Raw genomic sequence first — 19,734 nt, 5'->3', positions numbered from 1 at the left:
TATCTCCCCAAACTGAGGCTGCAAGAGTTGACCAGACTTGCCCCAGGACCCCTCCCTGGAAGTGGATTCCGACTCGGGTGCCTCGGGGCCCTCAGCTCTCTCCTAATCCTCGTGGCAGAGTAAGGGCGAGGGGCCGATGGGGCCTAAGGCTGCCCTGTCTGGGCTGCGTGCCCTGCGGGGGGAAGGCGGGGTGGGGGCGTGGGTGCCTGGCAGCCCCTGCCACGTGCCACCCTTCTTCCTCCCCCAGGGCTCCTTGCTCAGCGCCGACATGGCCGAGAGCTCCCCGCCGCCCTGTTCCTCTGCCGCTGCCCCAGCAGCTGAGCCCGGAGTCACGGAGCAGCCGGGGCCCCAGAGCCCCCCTCCCTCCCCCCCAGGCCTGGAGGAGCCCCTGGATGGAGCCGATCCTGAAGTCCCTCACCCGGACCTGGCGCCTGTTGCCTTCTTCTGTCTGCGACAGACCACCAGCCCCCGGAACTGGTGCATCAAAATGGTGTGTAACCCATATCCTTTGTGTGGGGGGCCGGGCTGCTCCCTGATGGAGCCCTGCCTGCCACCCCGTCCTCTGGTTCGGAGGCCGAGCTGGTGGTGGTGGTGGTTGGTGAGCTCAGATGGGGGGTCTGGGGGAACATCGGGGCACGGAGGGCGGGGGGACGGATGAGGACCTGGCGTCCCGCTGACATGAACATTCTGGAAGTTGTTGACGACTGTGGAGTTTGGCTGGCTCAGAAAGTCCTCAGGTGTGTGCCCCAGGTCTGCGCTGGGACAGGGGTTGCAGGGTTAAGTCAGACCCTGACCCAAGGCTCAGCTCCCAGGGACAGAGCCATTTGCCTGATGGTGGCCATAAGGGTGATGAGAGCCTGATGGGGACCCTGTGAGCGTGGACCCCGAGGCAGCGGTAAGCAGCCTCCTCACAGATCTCCCTGCCTCCGCTCGCTGCCCCTGGACTGCTGGTGTGGGCCCTGCCTCAGACCCTTCGCAAAGTCCTAGCCCAGCCCACTGGGCCACCTTACTTCTTACCAGCTGCTTCCCCTGTGTTCTTCCACACCTCAGGGCTTTCTCCCAGGCTCTTCCTTTTGAAATGCTTTTCCTTGCCTTCTTCACCTGGTAGAATCTTTCATTGCATCCTTCAGAGCACAGCATGTCACCCCCTCAGGGCAGCCTGCTCTGATCCCCCCTCGGCCTCTCCATTTGTTGTCTCTCCCTAGCTGTGGCCTTCTGCATGTAACATCTGCCTCCTCCAGGGGCCTGTCAGGTGAGCAGGACATGGACCGAGCCTGCCTCGTTCGCTGCTGGACCCCAGCCCCCCAGCCCCCTGCCCCCCAGCACGGTGCCTGATACACTGGGCGTGCTCCTTCAGTGCTCACTGGGCACGTATTGGCAGTGTCTGAGCTGAGTCCCCAGTATTGAGCGGTGGTGGAGAAGACAGTGGGGAGGAGGGTACATCAGGAGCAAAGGCCTGGAGAGAGAGCATCCGAGGCCAGTCTGTTGTGGTTGGGGTGGAGGAGGGAGGGCCAGTGTGGGGGGGGGGAGAGGGAGGCTCGTGGGGCTGAGTGAGGAGCTGGCCCACGTTCTCAGGGCAACGGGACCAGGCAAAGTTTATAGCGGGGTGTGATGTGGAGTGATCAGTGTTTTAGAAGGACTGACTGCTCAGTGTGGTGTGGAAATGGATCTCGGGCTGAGCTGGGGGCTGGGGGCCGGGGAGGAGGAGGCTTTGGGACCCAGATGTGGTGGCCCCTGGGTTTGGGGGCCTGCCAAGCAGAAGAGTCTCTGTCAGTGCTTGAGGCCACACAGGGTAGTGCCTGAGCTCAGCTCTGGACACCTGGGCTACCTGGGGTGCAGGCTGGGGCGGCAAGGTGGCTCCCAGAAATGCTGGGGAGGCAGCCATACGGAGCACTGGGCTGCTGGCCTCCCTGCTGTGGAGGGGGCTGGGTGATGACCTTAGAAACCGGATGGTCTCTGTTGGAGTGGGTGGAGTGTGGGTCTGGGTGCCCTTAGCCGGGTGGAGGGCCAAAAACCAGGTGTTCCTTCTGTAGGACGGCCCGGGTTTCAGGCATGGTTAGAGCGTCAATAACTTTGTTCACCCAGCGCTCACTGACATCAGCCCTGGAATGTGGAGGACCGAGAAATACAGCTCGCTGCTCTGCCCTGAGGGGCTCCCAGGAGCGGGGCGGGGAGGGGGGGGACACGCAGGCACCATCCACAGGAACACTAGTTCTTTTTTTATAATATTTTATTTATTTATTTGAGAGAGAGAGAGAGAGAGGACGAGCAGGGGGAGCGGCAAGCAGAGGGAGAGGGAGAAGCAGACTCCCCACTGAGCAGGGAGCCCCATGTGGGCCTTGATCCCAAGACCCTGAGATCATGACCTGAGCCGAAGGCAGATGCTTAATGGTTAAGCCACCCAGGCGCCCCAGGGACCAGTATTAATACAGTATGTTGGGGAAACCTTAGGAGCCTATAGCATGTGAGCTGGGGGTGGGCAGGCCAGGGAAAGGGGGACCACGGGAGCTTTGGGCCTGTGAGGAAGAGAAAGGCTCACTAGAGGACCAGGGACACAATGGAACCGTGTCACAGGGACTTTGCCTGGGTGGGACTAGGCTTGATTCTGGCTCTGCCATTTGGGTGCTGTGTGACTCTGGGAAAGTTACTTTACCTCTCTGAGCCTTGTATGGTCTAGACAGTCAAGACCTAGGCTGGGCTGGAGGCAGAGGCATGGCTCAGATGACCTTGGCCTGGGAGTGTGACCCAGCTCACTTCTGACAGGCCCTGGCGCATCTGGCTGGGCAGAAGCAGCACAAAGCTGGCCCCAATGTCTCAGAAGCCCTTGGACGGAGAGCTCATCTGAGTCCCGTCTACCATAAACTGGATGTGTGACTTTGGGCAGCTCCTTCTCTCTGAGCCTCAGTGCCTCTACCTAAAAAGAAGGATGAGATGGTCTCCTCTGGCCCCGGGAGCCTGGGGTGCTAGCCATACTTGCCCTTCCCCCGTGATCTCAGGCACTCTGGGCCCTGGTCACTGAGCAGCCCACAGAGACCCTTCCAGGTTGCCACATTTCTGGTGTGTTAGGCAAACAGTGTCCCCGGGGTCCTCTGGCCTTTGTCCTCACCATCTGTCTGGGCTCTACCTTCAGCGCATGTGGGAGCCTGGGGTTGGGAGCCGTCGTGGGGCTGGCCCCCGGAGGGGAGGGAAGGGGTCCTGCTCCTGGGCCGAGCTGGGCTTGGTCCTCCTCTGTCTCAGGGAGAGCCCTGGGTCCAAGTGTGTGGAAGCCACGTGGGGGAGGAGTGCTGCCAAATTCAGCCCCCTCCTTCGGGAAGGACTCCCCAACCCTGGGAGCTGCTCAGAGCATGTGGGGCTCCCCAGGCCCCGTGACAGGCTGCTGAGGCTGGGGTGAAGGGGGCAGGTGATTCGGGTCTCTGCCTGAACTGGCTGCCTCGCTTCCAAGTTCCCTTCTGGACCAAAGAGCTGATGACTCCGGAGTGGAGAGCTTCTGAAGTGGCAGGTCTGGGACTCTCAGACTTGGCTTCTGTGATTGTGTCTCAGGGTTCAGAGTTTAGATGTAACGCTCGCTGACAATGAAATTCCAAGCCTCTGTGATTCAAAGCCTGTAAAGGTCTGTGTTTCGTGTTTTATTTTATTTTATTTTATTTTATTTTATTTATTTATTTGACAGACGGCACATGTACAAGCAGGGGGAGCGGCAGGCAGAGGGAGAGGGAGAAGCAGGCTCCCCACTGAGCAGGAAGCCTGATGCAGGACTTGATCCCAGGACCCTGAGATCATGACGTGAGCTGAAGGCAGATGCTTCACTGACTGAGCCGCCCAGGCGCCCCAAGTTCTGTGTGTCAAAGAGGGTGTGAGTCTAAGATTTGGCGGCCTCGGTGGTTTGTGTTTGGAAGTCCAAGGACCCGAGATTCTAGGCTTTGTGAATAGGGTGGTTCAGCGCTCAGATTTCATAGCCTGAGTTGGGCCCGTGGGAGAGAGGCCAAGGCCGGTTTCTGCACATGCAGGCCCAGGTGACCTTGGTCGGTGTCATTAGGTGCCCTGGATCAGAGCCTTGACCGTGGCTACGCTCAGGCTGGGCTTTAGGGTCTTGGGGTGTGTGTGTGGGGTGTCTTTGATCAGGTGCTGAGGGCTCTAGGATTCTTCCCTGGCCAGAAACTTCCCTTCCCCGCCTTCTCCTTGGGAGGGAGCTCCGGGAAGGGTCTGCGCTTAACCGGGTGCTCCACGGTGGGGACCCTGTTGGCATTTTGGGTGTGGCACCAGTTTGTGGTCCCAGCTGTCTTGCATATTACAGGATATTTGGTGTTCTTGGTCCCTAAATATTAGGCGGTAGTGGCTCCTCATCTTTGTGACAACCATAAATGACCATTCCCGTCTCCAGACTTGGCACGATTCTGCTTCCCATCAAGAACCCAAAGGAATGATGGACGTGTCCGCGTCAGGGTCAGGCTGGCGGCAGCAGCTCTCAGGCCCAGCAGGCCAGGGCAGGGCAGGACGGCAGGGTCTGCTCAGAAAGACTGTCCCGAGCACTAGCGTCCCTGGTGCGTGAGGGGCCCTGGCTCAGAGCCAGTTGTCCTTTGAAACCGGGTGCTCCCTGACTCAGCTCCTCCCCAGCCCGGAGCTCAACCCTGAGTCGCCAAGAGGCTGCTGGGACTGAGCTGGGCGGGCTCGCCAGCGGGTTGGGAAAGGGCCCCTCCCCCAAACGTCAGCACTGCTCCCTGCAGGGCCTGGGCCTGGAGCAACGCATGCCAGCCAGGGTTTCAGCAGGGAAGTCTCCAGGTCTGAAACGTCGGGGGCATTGGTCGCACTGTTTGACTCATGGGTAGGTGGCATGTGGAAAATGCTGGGGACCTGAGTCAGACAGACCCAGGGGCTCATTCTGCCTCTTATTTGCTGTGTGGGCATGGGCCAAGTTTTTTTTTTGTTTGTTTTTGTTTTTAAGAATGTATTTATTTATCTGAGAGGAAGAGAGAAAAAGAGCGCGAGCAGGGGGGAGGGGCAGAGGGAGAGGCAGAAGCAGACTCCTCGCTGAGCAGGGAGCCCAACATGCAGCTCCATCCCAGGACCCTGACTGGGATCATGACCTGAGCCGAAGGCAGGCGCCTCACCGACTGAGCCACCCCGATGCCCCCATGGGCCAGTTTTTTAACCTGAGCCCCGTTCTCCCTGCTGTCAAATGGGGGTGGTGTACCCCCTTTCAGGTGTGCAGTACCTGAGACGAGTGTGAACGTGGAGTTCCGTAGACTAGCGACGCTGCCGCCCATGTCGTTATCACTCTGCTCACCTGCGCTCACAGGTGGACGGGGCCTCGCGGATAATAGAGCAAACGCAGCAGATGCAATGAGTCGTTAGGCATCAAGCCTTCAGGGGATGTTGTTTCCAGGGAAAATCAGATTCGATCTCTGTCACTTAGGGGAATTTGTGCCAGTTACGCCGCTGGCCGTCACGCCCTCATCCCCGCACACGTTGCCAGTAGGATGCCGGACCCTGGCAGCACGACCCATCAGCTGGAAACCTACCTATTTCCTCCCCCGGCGTCGATGTGGGAGCCCTTCTTGGGAGCCGACCCGGCTGTGTGTGGGAGAAGGGCCAGTGGTGGGCTGTATTTGCTCTGGTTTTCCCGGCTCTGTAATGGACGATTGCAGGTGTTTGGAGATGACTCCTTGGAAGCACCCAGCAGTGTGTCCAGCACAGAGGAGGCGCTCAGGGTGACAGTAAGGGCTGGCACTCCTGGTGCTCAGCGCTCTGCTGCCTTGACAGCTGTAGCCACCCCCAGAGGGGCTGTCACAGCCCCCTTTCACACACAGGGAAGGTGAGGCTCAGAGAGGCTGAGTAACTTCTATCCCGCGTTGCACAGCCAGGATGTAGTAGGGCTGGGATGAAAACCTCGATCTCTCTGAATCCCCAGCCTCAGCTTGTATCCAGGACACTGAGGCCACCTGCCGAGTCTGGAGAAGTGCCCGGTTCTCCACGCTCCCCCCGGGGCGGGGAGATTTGTCCGCAGTCCCAGGAGGCAGCAGGGAGGATCTCCCTGGGTTTTAGCATCTACATCCGGCAGCCGCCTCTGTGGCCTGCCGGGGGCCATCCCCAGAGGGGCGTGCAGCCCCCTTCCCTTTGGGCTCGCTCCAGGGCCGCTGCCTCCCCTGCACCTGCCAGCGCTGAGCCAGCCCTTCTGCTGTGGGGCGAAGCAGCCATGCATGGTGGGGAAGCCAGTGGGCCGTGAAGGCGGCCTCTCTGCTGGGCAGGGCTGGGAGGAAGGAGACTTGGATATGTCACCCCCACCCCACCCCCCGACCCTCCGTCTCCCTGTCTGCAGGATGGGAGAGTTGGACAGTGAGGTTGGGAAGGGGCTGGTGGGGAAGCCACTTACGGCCCTCCTCCGGAAGCATCTCCGCGGTGTCTGCGGGGAACACCTGGGCGCTGTGTTCCTTGTGGGTGGGCCCCCTCGCTCTGTGCTCATGGCTGTGGTCCTGGCTCTCATCCGTCCCTCCGGCCCCCTTCTGTCTGCTTCTGCCCCCCTGCCTGACTCCAGCCCTCTGCTTGCTCTTGCTTCGAAGTCCACCTGGCTGAGAACCCCTCTGACCTTGCCTGTCACTGGGTAGGATGAGGGCAGGGCCCACAGTCTCATCATAACTCAAGCCTTGTGCTGTTCGTTCTGGGGGTTCAGCATGTTTGCTGGAGGTGAATGGGCTCTTGTTCATCTCTCACCCATTCGTGAGATCATTTGACAAGATCATTCGACAGCTATGACCATTTTGTGCAAGGGAAGGTGACTCCGACTCCGTGGGAGAGACGTCAGTCCGAAGCCCCTCCAGAAAAGGCACCTGTGGGACGGCGATGAGGAATGATGGTGACCCAGGGCGCCGGCGGGGCCTGGAGAGGGGGGTCCAGGAGCAGGTGTCTCTGCCTTGGGATTGGAGTTGGGAGAGGGCTCCAGTGACCCCAGCGATTGTGACTTGCAGGAGTGTGAGTGCAGACCTGCTCCTGGCTTCTTGGCCAAGAGGCCTTGGCCTTTGCTGAGCCTCTGTTTGCTCATCTGTGAGGTGGGGCCACAGCAATCCCACATTGGGAATGTCAGGGGGTTAAGTGACAATTCTAGGGCAAGCGCTGGCTAGACTCCTCCAATGGTTAAGTGCCAAGCAGCAGCTGTGGGCACACTGGGGCCAATGGGGGGAGCTGTGAAGAACCACCTGGGGTGGTTCAGGACAAGGGTCCTGAAGGTGGTGGCAGCTGCACTCCCAGTCTTTGACGATGGTCTGAGAAGCCTGTGGGCCTGGCTGCCAGGGAGAGAGGTGTCAGTGGTGTGTGTGTGTGGGGATGTGCTGGCTTCTGGGGGATGGAGGGCACGATGGGTGGGCAGTGGGAGGAGGAGAAAGCCTGGGGAACCCCAAATGTGGTGGAGGAGAAAAGGGGGTGTCACCTGCAGGAAGACCGCTCCCATCACTCTGCTGTGCCCCATCCAGTCACTTGGGCCACCCCCCATCTCTGGCCATGCTCCCTCTCAGTCTCGCTGCACCAAACGGGGCCTCCGGCCCTCCAGATCAAGGCCTCTAGGACCCTTCTGAGGGTTTTTAACCATCAGGAAGCCCTGCCTTAATCTAACCTCCATCCCTCCCGGCCTGAGCCCGTTCCCTCTGCCTGGGTTGTTGGGAACATCTGAGTTTTCCCATCTCCTTCTGTCTAAACAGCCGGCTCCTGGGATCTCACCCCAAATGCCCACTGACAGGGTGGGCATGCCCTCCCTTCCCCGCACAGCGAACAGAGCACCCACCGGGGGCCTGAAGTTGTGCGACGTGGCAGTCACCCCTGCCCTGGACCCAGTCTCTCCTCCCCCCCTCACCTTCCTCCTCAGGGCCTCCTGGGGCTCCCTTGCGTGCGTTTGTCACCCACAGAGTGCTGTGTGCCCAGGAGGGGCCGTTGTCTCCCTCCCTGCCTGCCTCCTTTCATTTGTTTACTCATTCTTTCCTCACTCAAACACCTCCCATGGCTCCCTGTCACCCCCAGAATAGTCTCACTTGGCCTGGATTTGGGTCCCCCTGGGCTGTCCTCCAGCCACCTTCCTGCTCTTTCCCTTCATGCTTCCTGTTTCCTGACGCGCCTTCCTTCCCTGCCGTGGCTTCTGCTGGGTCTGCGTCCCAGATGCCCTCTCCCCGCCTCCACGGCTGCAGATCCCACCGGCCCCCCAGGCCCAGCTGCCTGGCCCCCAGCTTCAGGAAGTGTTCCTGGATCCCCAGCTTCTGCCTCTCTTGACCCTGCAGCTCTTTATCCTACAACTTTCTTCCTGCCTCAGGGGAATGGTTTGTGGCTGGCTTTGTCTCCTCCATCCAGGGGAGGCCCCAGAGGGCATGGCCTGGGGCTCTCACTGTTTACTCTGTGGCCCAGCCTGGGCCTGGCGCTGATGGGCTCCTGCCTCGCTTTCCAGTTCATTCACTACTTCCCTGCCCGCCATGGCCTCTCAGATTCTCTTAGCACCTTCCGTGAGGGGGCAGGCCGGGAGTTTGCAAACCCCCGTTCTACAGCTGGGGAGACTGAGGCCCAGGAAGGGAGCATATCTTGCCCAGGGGCACATGTTGAGATCAGAAAACCAGGGCAGACTAGGGCCCCGCATTCTAGACTCTGAGGCTGGGGCTGTACCTACCTGGCCTGCTCATGGCTGAGGGAGGAGCTCTTGAGGGGAGGGTATCCCCTCCTCCTTTGGCCTGGGGCTAATGGGAATGCCCAGATGGGTGGCCAGTGTTGCTAGAAGCGGCAGCACATGTCTGGGAAATTGTTTTCCCCCAACTGGTGTAGAGAAGGTTTGTTTTTCTCAGAGGTAAAGGTCAGCATCAAGCTGTGCCCTAGGGATGCTTCTGGCGACCAGAGTGGTGGTTGCACTCTCGACAGGTCAGCAAGGTGGGCCGGACAGCCAGTTGGAGGAGTCTGGCTGGGCCAGAGAGGGACTGACCCTCAGGGGGAACCTCTGGCAGCATCCCATGGAGATTTCTGTGCAAAGAGAGCTATGGGCGAAGAAGCTGCCCCTGATCCAATCTGGGGGCATTGGTGAAAGCCTGCCTGGAGGAGGGGGCATCTGGCCTCGGTCTTGATGCATGAGTAGGAGTTTTCCAGAGCACAGTTGAGGGATAGTGTTGCAGGCAGAAAGAACAGTATAGAGGAGTGAGTTTAGTGTGGCTGGAACAGGGTGAGGCACGTGCTGGAGAGCAGGTGTCAGATGCCAGTTTAGACTTGTTCTTGACCTTGTGGGCACTGGGGAGCCATTGGTGGGTGTCCAGCAGGGATGCGATATGAGTAAATTCATTTGTTAGAATGGGCACTCCTGGAGCAGAATGGAGGATGCTTGAGGGAAAGAGAGGCCTGGACACCAAGCAGGAGACTTCTGAAGCAAACGTGGGTTGGTGATTGTTGATGGATGATTGATCGATTGATTCAGCAAGTGTTTACTGAAGCCCAGCTTCACAACAGCATTGGCCACTGTTCTACACTTGAGTGGAGGTGGCCTCGGGCTGTTTAGCCGTGTTGGGTGGAGCCTCGGACTACCAGGCCCGGATCCTCAGTGGTGACTCTGAGGAGTCCCTAGCCTGACGGGCGAGGCACAGGCCGACCCACATTATACTCCTATGAAGCAAAGTGGGCTATAGGCTGGGTAGGGGGACCCTCGGGGGGCCGTGGCCACCAGGAGGGGAGAGTGGTCAGTCTGTCCTGACTGGAGATGCCGCAGGACCCTTCTGATGAAGAAGGAGGCCCCCAAGCCAGGGCAGGAGAGTGTCTGATGGGCGAGAGGTAGAGGGAGGGGATGGCATCCCCGCTGAGGAAAGTGCTTCCTCAAGGGCTCTGGAGTCACCCAGGATGCTTTTAGCAGCCTGGTGTGTGGGCTGGGAGAGGAACGGGGTGGGAGCTGAGCAGGAAGGTCATTTGGGGTCCAGATTTGGAGGACAAAGGGGGAGAGTGCACCGGGAGGGCACTGGCGTTCGCTGAAGACCACCTGTGTGTTGTGAGCATTCCACCTTCCCCGCAGCTCAGACGGCTCTAGGAAGCCCCAGAGAAGTGGAGTGTTCCTCCAGAGCTGGGGTGGCTGAGGGGGCTTGGGCGGGAGCCCAGGGCGTGCGCAGCCCTGTGAGACCGGACCGCAAGGCTAGTTGTAATTGAGAGCAAGCAGGAGAATTAGAAAGAGGGCTGGCTGGCTAATGAAGTGTCAGCCCCCTCCTGGGGCATTTAAAACATGATTGGGTTTTTATTCGTCCATCCTGCCCGGGCTTCAGTGTCTGTGTCAGAAGCCAGCTTCGACCTGCCACCTCCCTCGGACCGCCTCGCCATCCTGTTGGGAGACAAACGGCCCCGTTTGTTTCTCTCTGAGAGAAATCGATCCGTCTTTTTAATCAGCCAGAATGTCTCCCTGCTAATCTGTCTCCAGCTCTCCCATGGGGCTGCTTTCCACACTTCTGGCCCCGTCTGCCCTGCAGAGCTGTGCTCTGGTCTCCCCCTTTTCTCCCCAAGTTCAAATCCCGACACTGGCGCTTCCTGCTGTGTGATGCTGAGCAGATAGCTTGACCTCTGTGCGCCGCAGTTTCTATCTGTCTGAGAAAGCAGGAGGAAAAGACTTGGCTGACTACGAGGTGCTGTAGGAATGTGAGGGCTTGGGGTGCTGGCAGGGAGGGTGCCCAGGGTCTGCACCTGGCTTCCCCTGGAGAGTGGCAAGAGAGGCTCTCAGCTGCACCCCTACGTTGAATGAGGAGATGATTGGGGTTGACTGTCCCCCAGGGTCCAGTCTGGGTTCTGCCAAGTGCAAGCTCCATGACCTCAGGCAGGTCAGTCCTCCTCTCTGGGTGTCAGTTTCCTCATCTATAAAATTGTGGGGTGCGGGAGGTTAGGCTGTGTCAGTGATTTTCAGTTGGGATGATTTTGCCCATAGATTTGGCCATGTCTGGAGGCATTGTTGGTTGTCACAACTTGGGGAGGGTGTGTTACCAGTTTCTAGTGGATAAAGGCCAAATGTCCTACAATGCATGGGACAGCTTCCTGCAACAAAGAATTATCAGGTCCTAAATGTCAATAGTGCCAAGGCCAAAAACCCTGGCCCAGGGGGTTCCTGGGATCTCCTGCAGGAGTGAAAGTGTGGGCACAGCATGGAGCCCAGGGCCTTGGGGTGAGGAGGGTGGAGACTGAGAGGGGGAATCTCTGAAGGAGGAAGAGAGGACAGTGCTGAGTCCCAAACTGAAAGCTTCCTGTGGTCATATAAAGTTGGGTTTGAATCTAGGAGCTGCCATATACTAGAGTGTCATATTTCCGACCATCTTCCCGTACACCCACCTGTCCATCTCCCCCACTCACCAATCCGTCTGTCCATCCATCCATCCATCCATCCATCCATCCATCTTTCCATCTCTTCATCCATTCATCTGCCCATTGACCCATCCTCCATCTATCTAACCTTTACAGTCATGCGTTCATTTCCCCCTTCCCGATCATCCACCCATTCAGTCATCCATAGACCCAAGGCCCCACCCCCACGCTCCTATCTATCCATCTATCAACCCATCCACTCATCCATCCATTCACTTGTTTGGCAGATACTTGTTGATCAACACCCCTGCCCCAATCTCTCATCCACCCTGCCACCTGTTCAATGTCCAGTCAAGCCCTCTTCTTGTACTATTTACAAGGCTTTTTGTACCTGACTTGTTCTCTTCACCTTCTAGACTGTGAGTTCCTTGAGGACAGGCTCCATGTTCCATTAATGCCTGTCTCTTCTTAGGCCTTGGCCCTCAGCTTTGCACATAGTAGGTGTGCAACAAAGCTTTCAGTGAAGTGCATCCTAGCAAGTAAGGTTGGACGTGGAGGTTGTGTGCACAGAGATGAGGCCGACCAAGAGCACTTACACAAAGAGCCTTCAATGTTAAGCCAAGCAGTTTGGAAATTCTCCGGAAGGCAGTGGGGAGCCACGGAAGTTGCTTCTGGAGGAACCCTCTGGTTGTGCCTGGAGGTTTTCTCAGAGGAAGCAAGGCTGGAGGAGGAAGGAGGCTGTTTCAGAGTTGGGGGTGAGGGAGTACAGCCTGCCCGGGTGGAGATGCAGATTTGTGGATGGAAGGGAGAGATTTAGGTGGTGAAGTGGACAGGTCTCTGAGCGGGACAAGGGGATGAGAGGGAGGGAGTCTCTGGAGGGTTCTCATCTGGACAACTTCCAGCATTGGTGGGTGGTTGGGAGACATCATTCACTGGGGGTGGGACATGCAGAGAACTTGGTGACCTGGGGAGAATATGACCTACCCCATTATGATGAATTTGAGGTTCCCAGAGACATCCTAGGGAGTGTCTGTGTTGCTCGGCAGTGAGTGGGCCTGGGGCTGGGACAGATTCTGGACCTGGTCAGCTCGCCCACCACCATCTTGGTGCAGTTGGGGCCATGGAGCGGAGAGGGGAGACCAGAGGGTGGGAAGCCTGCGTTTGAGGGACTGAGCCAAGAAGTAGGAGGAGGACCTACCCAGGGCCTGTGGTGTCCCTGGGGCCCAAGGGGGAAAGAGTTTCTAGAATAAGGATCTTTGCCTGGGGTTCGTGAACTTGGAGGGGGACAAGTTGCACATTTGTTTTCACTGGTGTCTGAGTGAAACTGAACGTTTCTTTCGATCGTGAACAGAGGTGACAAACCACGGTGTGATTAGTGGCAGTCGCTGGGACTCACTAGTCCCGCTGCGGTGGTTGTGCACCTCCTTGCTGCTCCACAGCCACACATGCCAGACCTGCCACTGGCTCTGGCTCTTCGTCGTGTTGATAATGAATCTCGTGTGGTGTCCATCCCAAGTTTTTGTGTGTGTGTTTTTTTTTAATGTTTTGACAACTATTTTAACATAACTGGCTTCCTGCCTTTCTAATTCGAGGCATTAGAAATATGTATGCATTAAAAACATGATTCTGAGAAGGGGCTCATGAACTCCCCCAGGGGGTGCGGAGAAGCCTCGGAACTGCATTTGCGGGAGAGTGGGCTGGCCGTGGCTGGGGCGGCTGGCCAGATGGGCGAGGAGGAGGGTGCGCATGCGTGATAGCACGTGCAGGTGCCGGAAGGGCCGTGGTGCTCCGTGGGAGTGCATCTGTGCACCCGAGCTCGTGTGTGGTCACTGGCAGGCGGGGAGACGGGTGATGGAGGACAGGCCCCCAGGAGACCGAGGGAGAATGTCATCACCCTCTGTCCGTGTCTCCACGAAGTGTCTGCCTGTGGGTGTTGGAGGGCAGGCTCTGCATCTTCTCCATGTGGGGTTCCCAGAGCCACTGTGGGCCAGACAGGGGGTCTCGGTGAGGGGGTGCCGAATAAAATAATAGTGAGTGATGGATGTTAAAAGGGAGAAGAGGGGGGTTCAGGGTGGGAAGGGAGGCTGCAAATCCATCCAGCACAGAAATCCCTCCTTAGGCTCCTTGATACCTCCAGGTGATGGAGACCTCACTCCTTTCGGAGGCTGCTGTGCTGCTGAGCACAGGTAGGGCTCTGGGCACAGAGGGATGGATACCCTCTGCCCTGGGACAGCACAGCCTGGTTGGTGGTGAGAAGCCAGGACACACCACACTCAGTTCGATAGCTGATATAAGGGGGGGGACATCCAAGACATTGTGAGGGCCCAGGGGAGGCATTTGTACCCCCTGCCTAAGACTCCAGGAGGGTTTCCAGCAGGCACACCTTCTTTGGGGGTGGGCTCTTGAGGCTGGGTCAACCCTCAGACGGTGGGACCCTGGTCCCCAACAGTCTGCCCTGCCCTCCCCTTTTCTTCAGCAGGGGCTGAAGCCTCCCTGGCTGGAGTTCCCATCCCATGGACCATCCGCCCTGGGTTTTTTTCCAAGCTGGCAGCCCCTGTTCCCTCACCTCCCCCACTCCGGCTGTCTGCACTGGGCACCGAGGCCTGCTGGGCATCTGGGAATCAGAGACTTCGGCCAAATTCAAAGAGTTCTCAAATTAAGGGGCCTCTAAGAAGTGAGATTGGGGGCAGGGACTAGGAAGGAAGGGAGCACTCACTGCCTCATCTCGCCCCTGTAAGGGTTCTCAGCCCACCAAGACTCTAGCATAAAAGCAGAACCAGTCTGGCCCAGGGAGGGCTGTGTGTCATGTAGGGAGCTCCCCACTGCTGGAGGCATGTAAGCAGAGAGGCCTAGGACCATCTACCCAGCAAGTCTGTCCACTTTATGGAGCAGCTTTCTGTCCCAGCTCAACCAGCGGGTGACCTTGGGCAAGTATCTGGACCTTCATTTTTGTGTCTGTAAAGTGGGTGTAATAACCTCTGCATTGCCTGTCTCCTGAGGTTGCTATGGGCATGGGAGGAATGAATCTTTCTTTTTAAAGAGAGGGAGAGAGAGAGATTGGGGGAGGGGCAGAGGGAGAGGGTAGGAGAAAGTCCCAAGCAGTCTCCCTGCCCAGCAAGGAGCCCGACGGGGGTCTCACAACTTTGAGATCATGACCTGAGCTGAAATTGAGAGTTGGATGCTTAACCGACTGAATCACCCAGGCGCTCCGGAAGGAACAGATCCTTAAATAAACAGGAGATAGGATGGTGTGAGGTTCAAAGCCCTCACTAGTTGTGGCCTCAGCACGGCAGTCACACTCTCCCTTGCAGGGCTGTGATGAAGGTTGACTCGGCGAGGGGGTGGGGTCTGTGACAGTTACCCTCCAGCAGGTGCTTGTGTGGCTTTAATTGTTGCATTTTATTTTTCCTTAGAGCAGTTACCTTTCATCATTTTCTGTTGTCCCCAGCTCGGGGCTTGAACTCATGACTGAGGTCAAGAGTCGGCAGCTTAACTGACTCAGCCGCCCCGGCGCCCCTGTGTCGCCCTGTTTATTGAGGTAAGGTGTACTGGCAGTAGCGCTCGCAAGTCTTTGTGTCCAGCTCAAGGCGTTTTCCCATATAAATACACTCCAGTGACCGAACTCAGGCCAGCAAGAACATCTCCGAAAGATGGAGAGCGCCCCGGAAGCTCCCTGGTCCCCCACCCCTGATGGGTGCTCCCCCGAAGTCACTGCTGCTCTGAGCTCTTTCGCTGCCAGGTTAGCTTTGCCTGATTTTTCGCTTTATAGAGTTGGATTCACACACTCTTTGCTCTTGGGTGTCCAGCTTCTGTCACCCAGCGTCATGCCTGTGAGCTCCGTCTCTGCTGTTCTGTGTGTCAGTGCTTTGCTCTTTGTCATTGCTGGGGATATGCCACCCAACGGACGTGCCGCCAGCCTTCTCAGCCTCGGCCCTGCTGGCCTGTGGGGCGGGTAGTTCTTCATGATGGGGCTGCCCTGTGGCTTGTGGGATGTTTGGCAGCGGCCCTGGTCTCCACCCACTGGATGCCAGTGCCCTGCCTCCCCGTCCTGGGGCAATCAAAAATGTCTCTAGACAGGGCCACATGTCCCCTGGGGGTGAGAATCATCCCTCCGTGAAATCTGCTGCCCGACTCCTCCTCCCGGTGATGCACACGGGGTTGTTCCCAGGTTGGGGCCGTTATGAACAACACATTCCGGCACAGGTCTTTTTGTGGACTTCTGTCAGAATTTCTCCAGGGTAGGCACCCAGGAGTGGCCTGGCTGGCTCCTAACAGGGGCCTCTGTTTCGCTTTAATAGATGCCAAGCAGCTTTCCAGAGTGGCTTTTGCTCATAAAAACAAGTCAAATGAATACGTTAATGAATTAGTGAATGGATATGCTCTTTGAAGCGAGGGTCTAGAGTATAGTTCACATTCAGAATGGTAGCCGCACATCATAGCTGGGTCCTAGGCCAAGGACGTGCTCTAGGTACCTCCAGGGCAGGAGTAAGCCTGGTTCATCTCAGAGCCCTGATGTACAGGCCAGGTATACAACAGGAGCTCCGTGGATGCCTGTGGACCTGGCCTTGTAGAGGCCATCCTAAGAACTGGGATCGGGAACCTCAGGCCCCAGCCTTTGAAGACTGGAGGCCTGAGCTCCTTCCTGGGGCTCACTGAGGACCAGTAAGGGAAGGACCCCCCACGTCGGGGCTGGCTCACCTTCCCTGCCTCTCTGGTCCAGGAGGATGCAGCTTCCAGCCCTTTCTTCCACTTGATTTATTTAGACAACTGAGGTGCACCCTGGGAAATGGATCAGATTTCAGATTTGACAAAAATAAAAACAAATTTGGCTGCCTCAGCCAAACCCAGCACTTCTGCCCCCATCCCCCCCCAGCCCTCCGAATTACAGAAACTGTGACTGTCATCTGGGCCTTCAGCATCGAGGGAGGGTGGTAGTCACCATGGTAACCGTGCTGGCCTCCGGCTCTGGCTCCTGGAGAGGAGGCTGCCCTCAGGGGCCTGCTGGGGCGTCAGGCACGGTCCCTCCATCCGGTCACTCTTTTCTCTGGGAAGTGGCAGGTTTGGGGAGGCCCTTGACCTGGTTGGCTTCCCAGGTGACCCTGTCCTTCCAGTTTTCAAGACAGCAGCTGGGACATGGAGTGGAGTGACGACTCTGGTTCAGCGGGACTTCTTACTGCCTGGGGGCCTTGAGACCAGCACCCTCCCCTTGTGGGCTTCCCTTCCCATTAGCTCCTCCTGGTGGGATAGTCCCTCCTCCCAGCCATGCAGGGGTGTCGTCTTTCCTGACTCCCAGCCTGCGGTGACCCCGGCCCAATCAGGAGGAGACGATGTGGGCGAGAAGGAAAAAGCAAATATTCCACGGAGCACATGCCAGTCGAGGGCCTCTCGTGTTCCAGGCTCTGTGCCTGGGGGCGGCAGGGCACGTTGCTGGGAACATGGGATTAGGAGTCAGCAGGGGGCAGATTCAAATCCTGCCGCTGTCACGTAACAGCTGTGTGACCCAACGTGGCTGCGGCTGGAGCCCTTGGAGCCCCAGCTCCTTCTCAGCTTCCTTATCTGTCAGATGGGGAAAATGGTAGCACGTGCCAGTTTTAGGGGACTTTGCTGAAGTTCGGGGGGCAACTCTGCATTGCCAGGCCTGAGCTGCTTGATTCTTTTGAAAAGGCTGTTAGTGAAGATTCAGCCCTTGGGAGGCAGACAGGGGTCCGAAGGGCTGTGGTAACATCTCTTCTTCTTTGTTCAAGGTCATACTAGGGAGTCAGCAGGTAACGTGAGCAGGGGATTTCAGTTCTCTGCTGGTGAGGTGGCATCCCCCCTGCGCCCCCCGCCCCCCCAACAAAGCCAAAGAATGGGAGACTCCGGGCCCTGTTACAGGAGAGGCTGACCAAGAGAGGGCTTTCCCTGCTGCCCAGCACGTGACGAGCCCTGGTCCCGAGTCCACGGCTACACAGGCTCTGTGTTCTGCGGGGTCTGGGCTCCGACCCTCAGGGGCTTGCCGCAGGGTTTAAATGAGATAGTACGAGCTGTGGGACTGGAAAGCTCCTTGGCAAGCAGACATTCGGGAGCACTTGAGAAGCGTTTGCCGGTGTTCCCACAGCCACTGCTGCTAACCTGGGGCCTGGCACACAGCAGACGCTCAGTATATGCTCTTCGCTGCTGTGCCGTGAGGCCCCGAGGACCACGGGAGGCAACGCCTGCAGAGCATGGGGGACGCGGTGGGGGCTGGCCTCCTGGGGCTGAGCCTCGTCCTGGGGCCGGGGGTGGGGTGGTAGTGTGTTGGGGGGTGGCTCTGCAGCCCCCAACAGCCCTTTGTTTCTTTCTTCCCCAGCTGAGGGGCGTCTGGGAAGGTTTTGTCTGCCAAGGAAGCTCGGTTGGGTCACCATTGATCTGTTCCCCCATCCCCGTTCCTCAGAGGTGCCCGTGGCTGCCCGTCTTGGGTCAGACCCCGTGGCCGTGCTAAACAAGTACTACACAAGCAGAGCCTGGACCTTCGGGGAAACACGGGGTGTTTGGTGTCTGTCTGAAATCCAGCCGCGGCTCAGGGACCCCGTGCGGGGGAGTCTGTTGTCCGAGGGTCCCTTCTGCTCCTGGCTCCCTGTGTTGCAGGCAAGGCTCTCTGTCCCTCTGTTCCCCAGCTGCGCGGTGGGGATTGGATTAGTTGCTTCCTGAGGACCTTGGTGGGATTGTTCTGTGACGGAGGTCACTCTGGCAGGAGCGAGGGTCTGGCCAATGAAGCAGGCAAGGTGACGGGGTCCCCGCTGCACGGGCTCAGTGCCAGGCAGGTGGCTTTGAGCCTCGCCGTGAGAGGCAGTGAGAGCCACTGAAGACGCTGCCCTCGTGGAACCAGCGCTCAAGTCTTGGCCTGCCTTGTTACCTAGAAATTCTTCCTGCCCTCTTGGGGCCTCCGTCCTCCCTCAGATGGTCCCAGAACCCCGGAGTTATGCCTGACTGTGCTCTCAGAGTTCCTCACTGCTTATGACTAATGGTGGAAACATTAGGCAGTGGGCCAGGCCATGGACTTACATGGCCTGGAGACCTTGACTCCCTCTGACAGTCCTCCTTCCCCACGCTGCGTGGTCTGGTTTGGCTTCAAGGAGGGCTGGTGCCTTTGATCCTTGAGCCAGTGGGGAGTATGTCAGGAGCTGTGGGCAGCAATGCCAGCTCTGGCCTGACTTCTGAGACTCATGGGCTCTTGGAAAGGGCCCAGGCTCTGCCATCTGGGATTTCCCCGAGTGCCTCGGGGCAGGGCTGGGACTGTCCACCTCTGAGTGTCTGAAGCTGAGCAATCTAGAGGTGAAAGCCACTCCATCTGCCTCCTCGAGGGACTCAGTGCCGTAGGCGACAACAGAAGCAGCACTACACAGTGGCTCTGGGCACCACTGAGTCAGGTCCTTTGGGCTGCTTACTGGCTGTGTGACCTTGGGCAAGTCACTCCAGCTCTCCAGGCCTGTTTGCCCATCTGCCCCCAGTGAGCTGTGATGAGAGCCAGGGCCATGTCCCTAGGGACTTGGCACACAGTAGTCATGGTTACTGCCAAGTTCATTCCTGTGGTACAAGCTAGACCATGTGGGTAGGGAGCACTTCCAGGGAGGAGGCTGAGCCACCACCTTGTGAATGGGGAAAGGTGCTTCAAGGGAAGTTTCAAGAAGAAGGGACAAATGAACTGGGCTGTGAAGGATGAGTAGGAGTTTGCCTGGTAGAGACAGTAGAAGGAAGTGCATGCAAAGGGTATGCTTGGGGGCAGCAGGAAGTTCAGAGCATGCCAAGGCCAGTGGGTGGGAGATAAGGCCAGAAGAATTCATTGAGTTAAGAGTGTAGGCAGCCTTGGGTGTCAGGCTCAGGAGGGTGGAGGAGCCATGGAAGGTTTCTGAACAGGGGAAAGGTATAATCAGAGCTGCGTTTCAGGCAGATTAATCTGGCGGTGGCCACATGGCTTGGGGGCAAGCAAAGCAGGCTCTGGTTCTGAATCTCAGCTCTGTCCTTTTCCAGTTGGTGACCTTGGGCAAATCAGGTTCCCCTTTGTGTCTCAGTCTCCTCATTTCTCGGTGGGACTTAGAAACAGCACTCTGAGAATTAACTAAGGTGACGCTTGCAAAGCGCTCAGATGGTACTGGGCACACAGCACTTGCCTGGTGATTACGTGGGGGCAGATTGGAAGGGCAGAGACCGGAGCAGGAGGCTGGGGGCTGCTGTGCAGGGTCCAGGTGAGAGACACTGGGGATGGTCTGAGGCCTCGGGGGAGGGAGGTGGAAGTCACAGCAGAGACAGGCCATGCATCATGGAGGAGAGCACTGGCCTTGGAGTCCAGCAGGCCCGGTGTAAAGGTCAGCTCTGGTACTTCCCAGGTGTGTGACCTAGGTGAGACCCTTCGTTTCTCTGAGCTTCTTTTTCCTCATCTGTATAATGGGCCTGCTGACCTCCATTACTCAGGGCCCCGGTGAGGAAGAAGTGGGGGTT

General features: G+C 58.0%; 1 protein-coding gene across 1 annotated transcript in view; it reads left to right on the top strand.

Annotated features, from left to right (window-relative positions):
- Positions 1-265: 265 nt before the first annotated feature.
- The window catches only part of CACNA1I (calcium voltage-gated channel subunit alpha1 I), a 104,659-nt gene continuing 85,190 nt past the window's right edge, over positions 266-19,734 (top strand). The window contains exon 1 of the mRNA XM_045779846.2: positions 266-501. Within this exon, the coding sequence (XP_045635802.2) occupies positions 269-501 (233 nt within the window). The 5' untranslated portion in view covers positions 266-268. The remainder of the gene's footprint in view (positions 502-19,734) is intronic.

The sequence above is a fragment of the Ursus americanus genome, chromosome 17, assembly GCF_024610735.1.
Source record: "Ursus americanus isolate L20-20 chromosome 17, mUrsAme1.1.p, whole genome shotgun sequence".
NCBI lineage: Eukaryota > Metazoa > Chordata > Mammalia > Carnivora > Ursidae > Ursus > Ursus americanus.
This window is presented reverse-complemented; position numbering and strand designations above follow the sequence as displayed.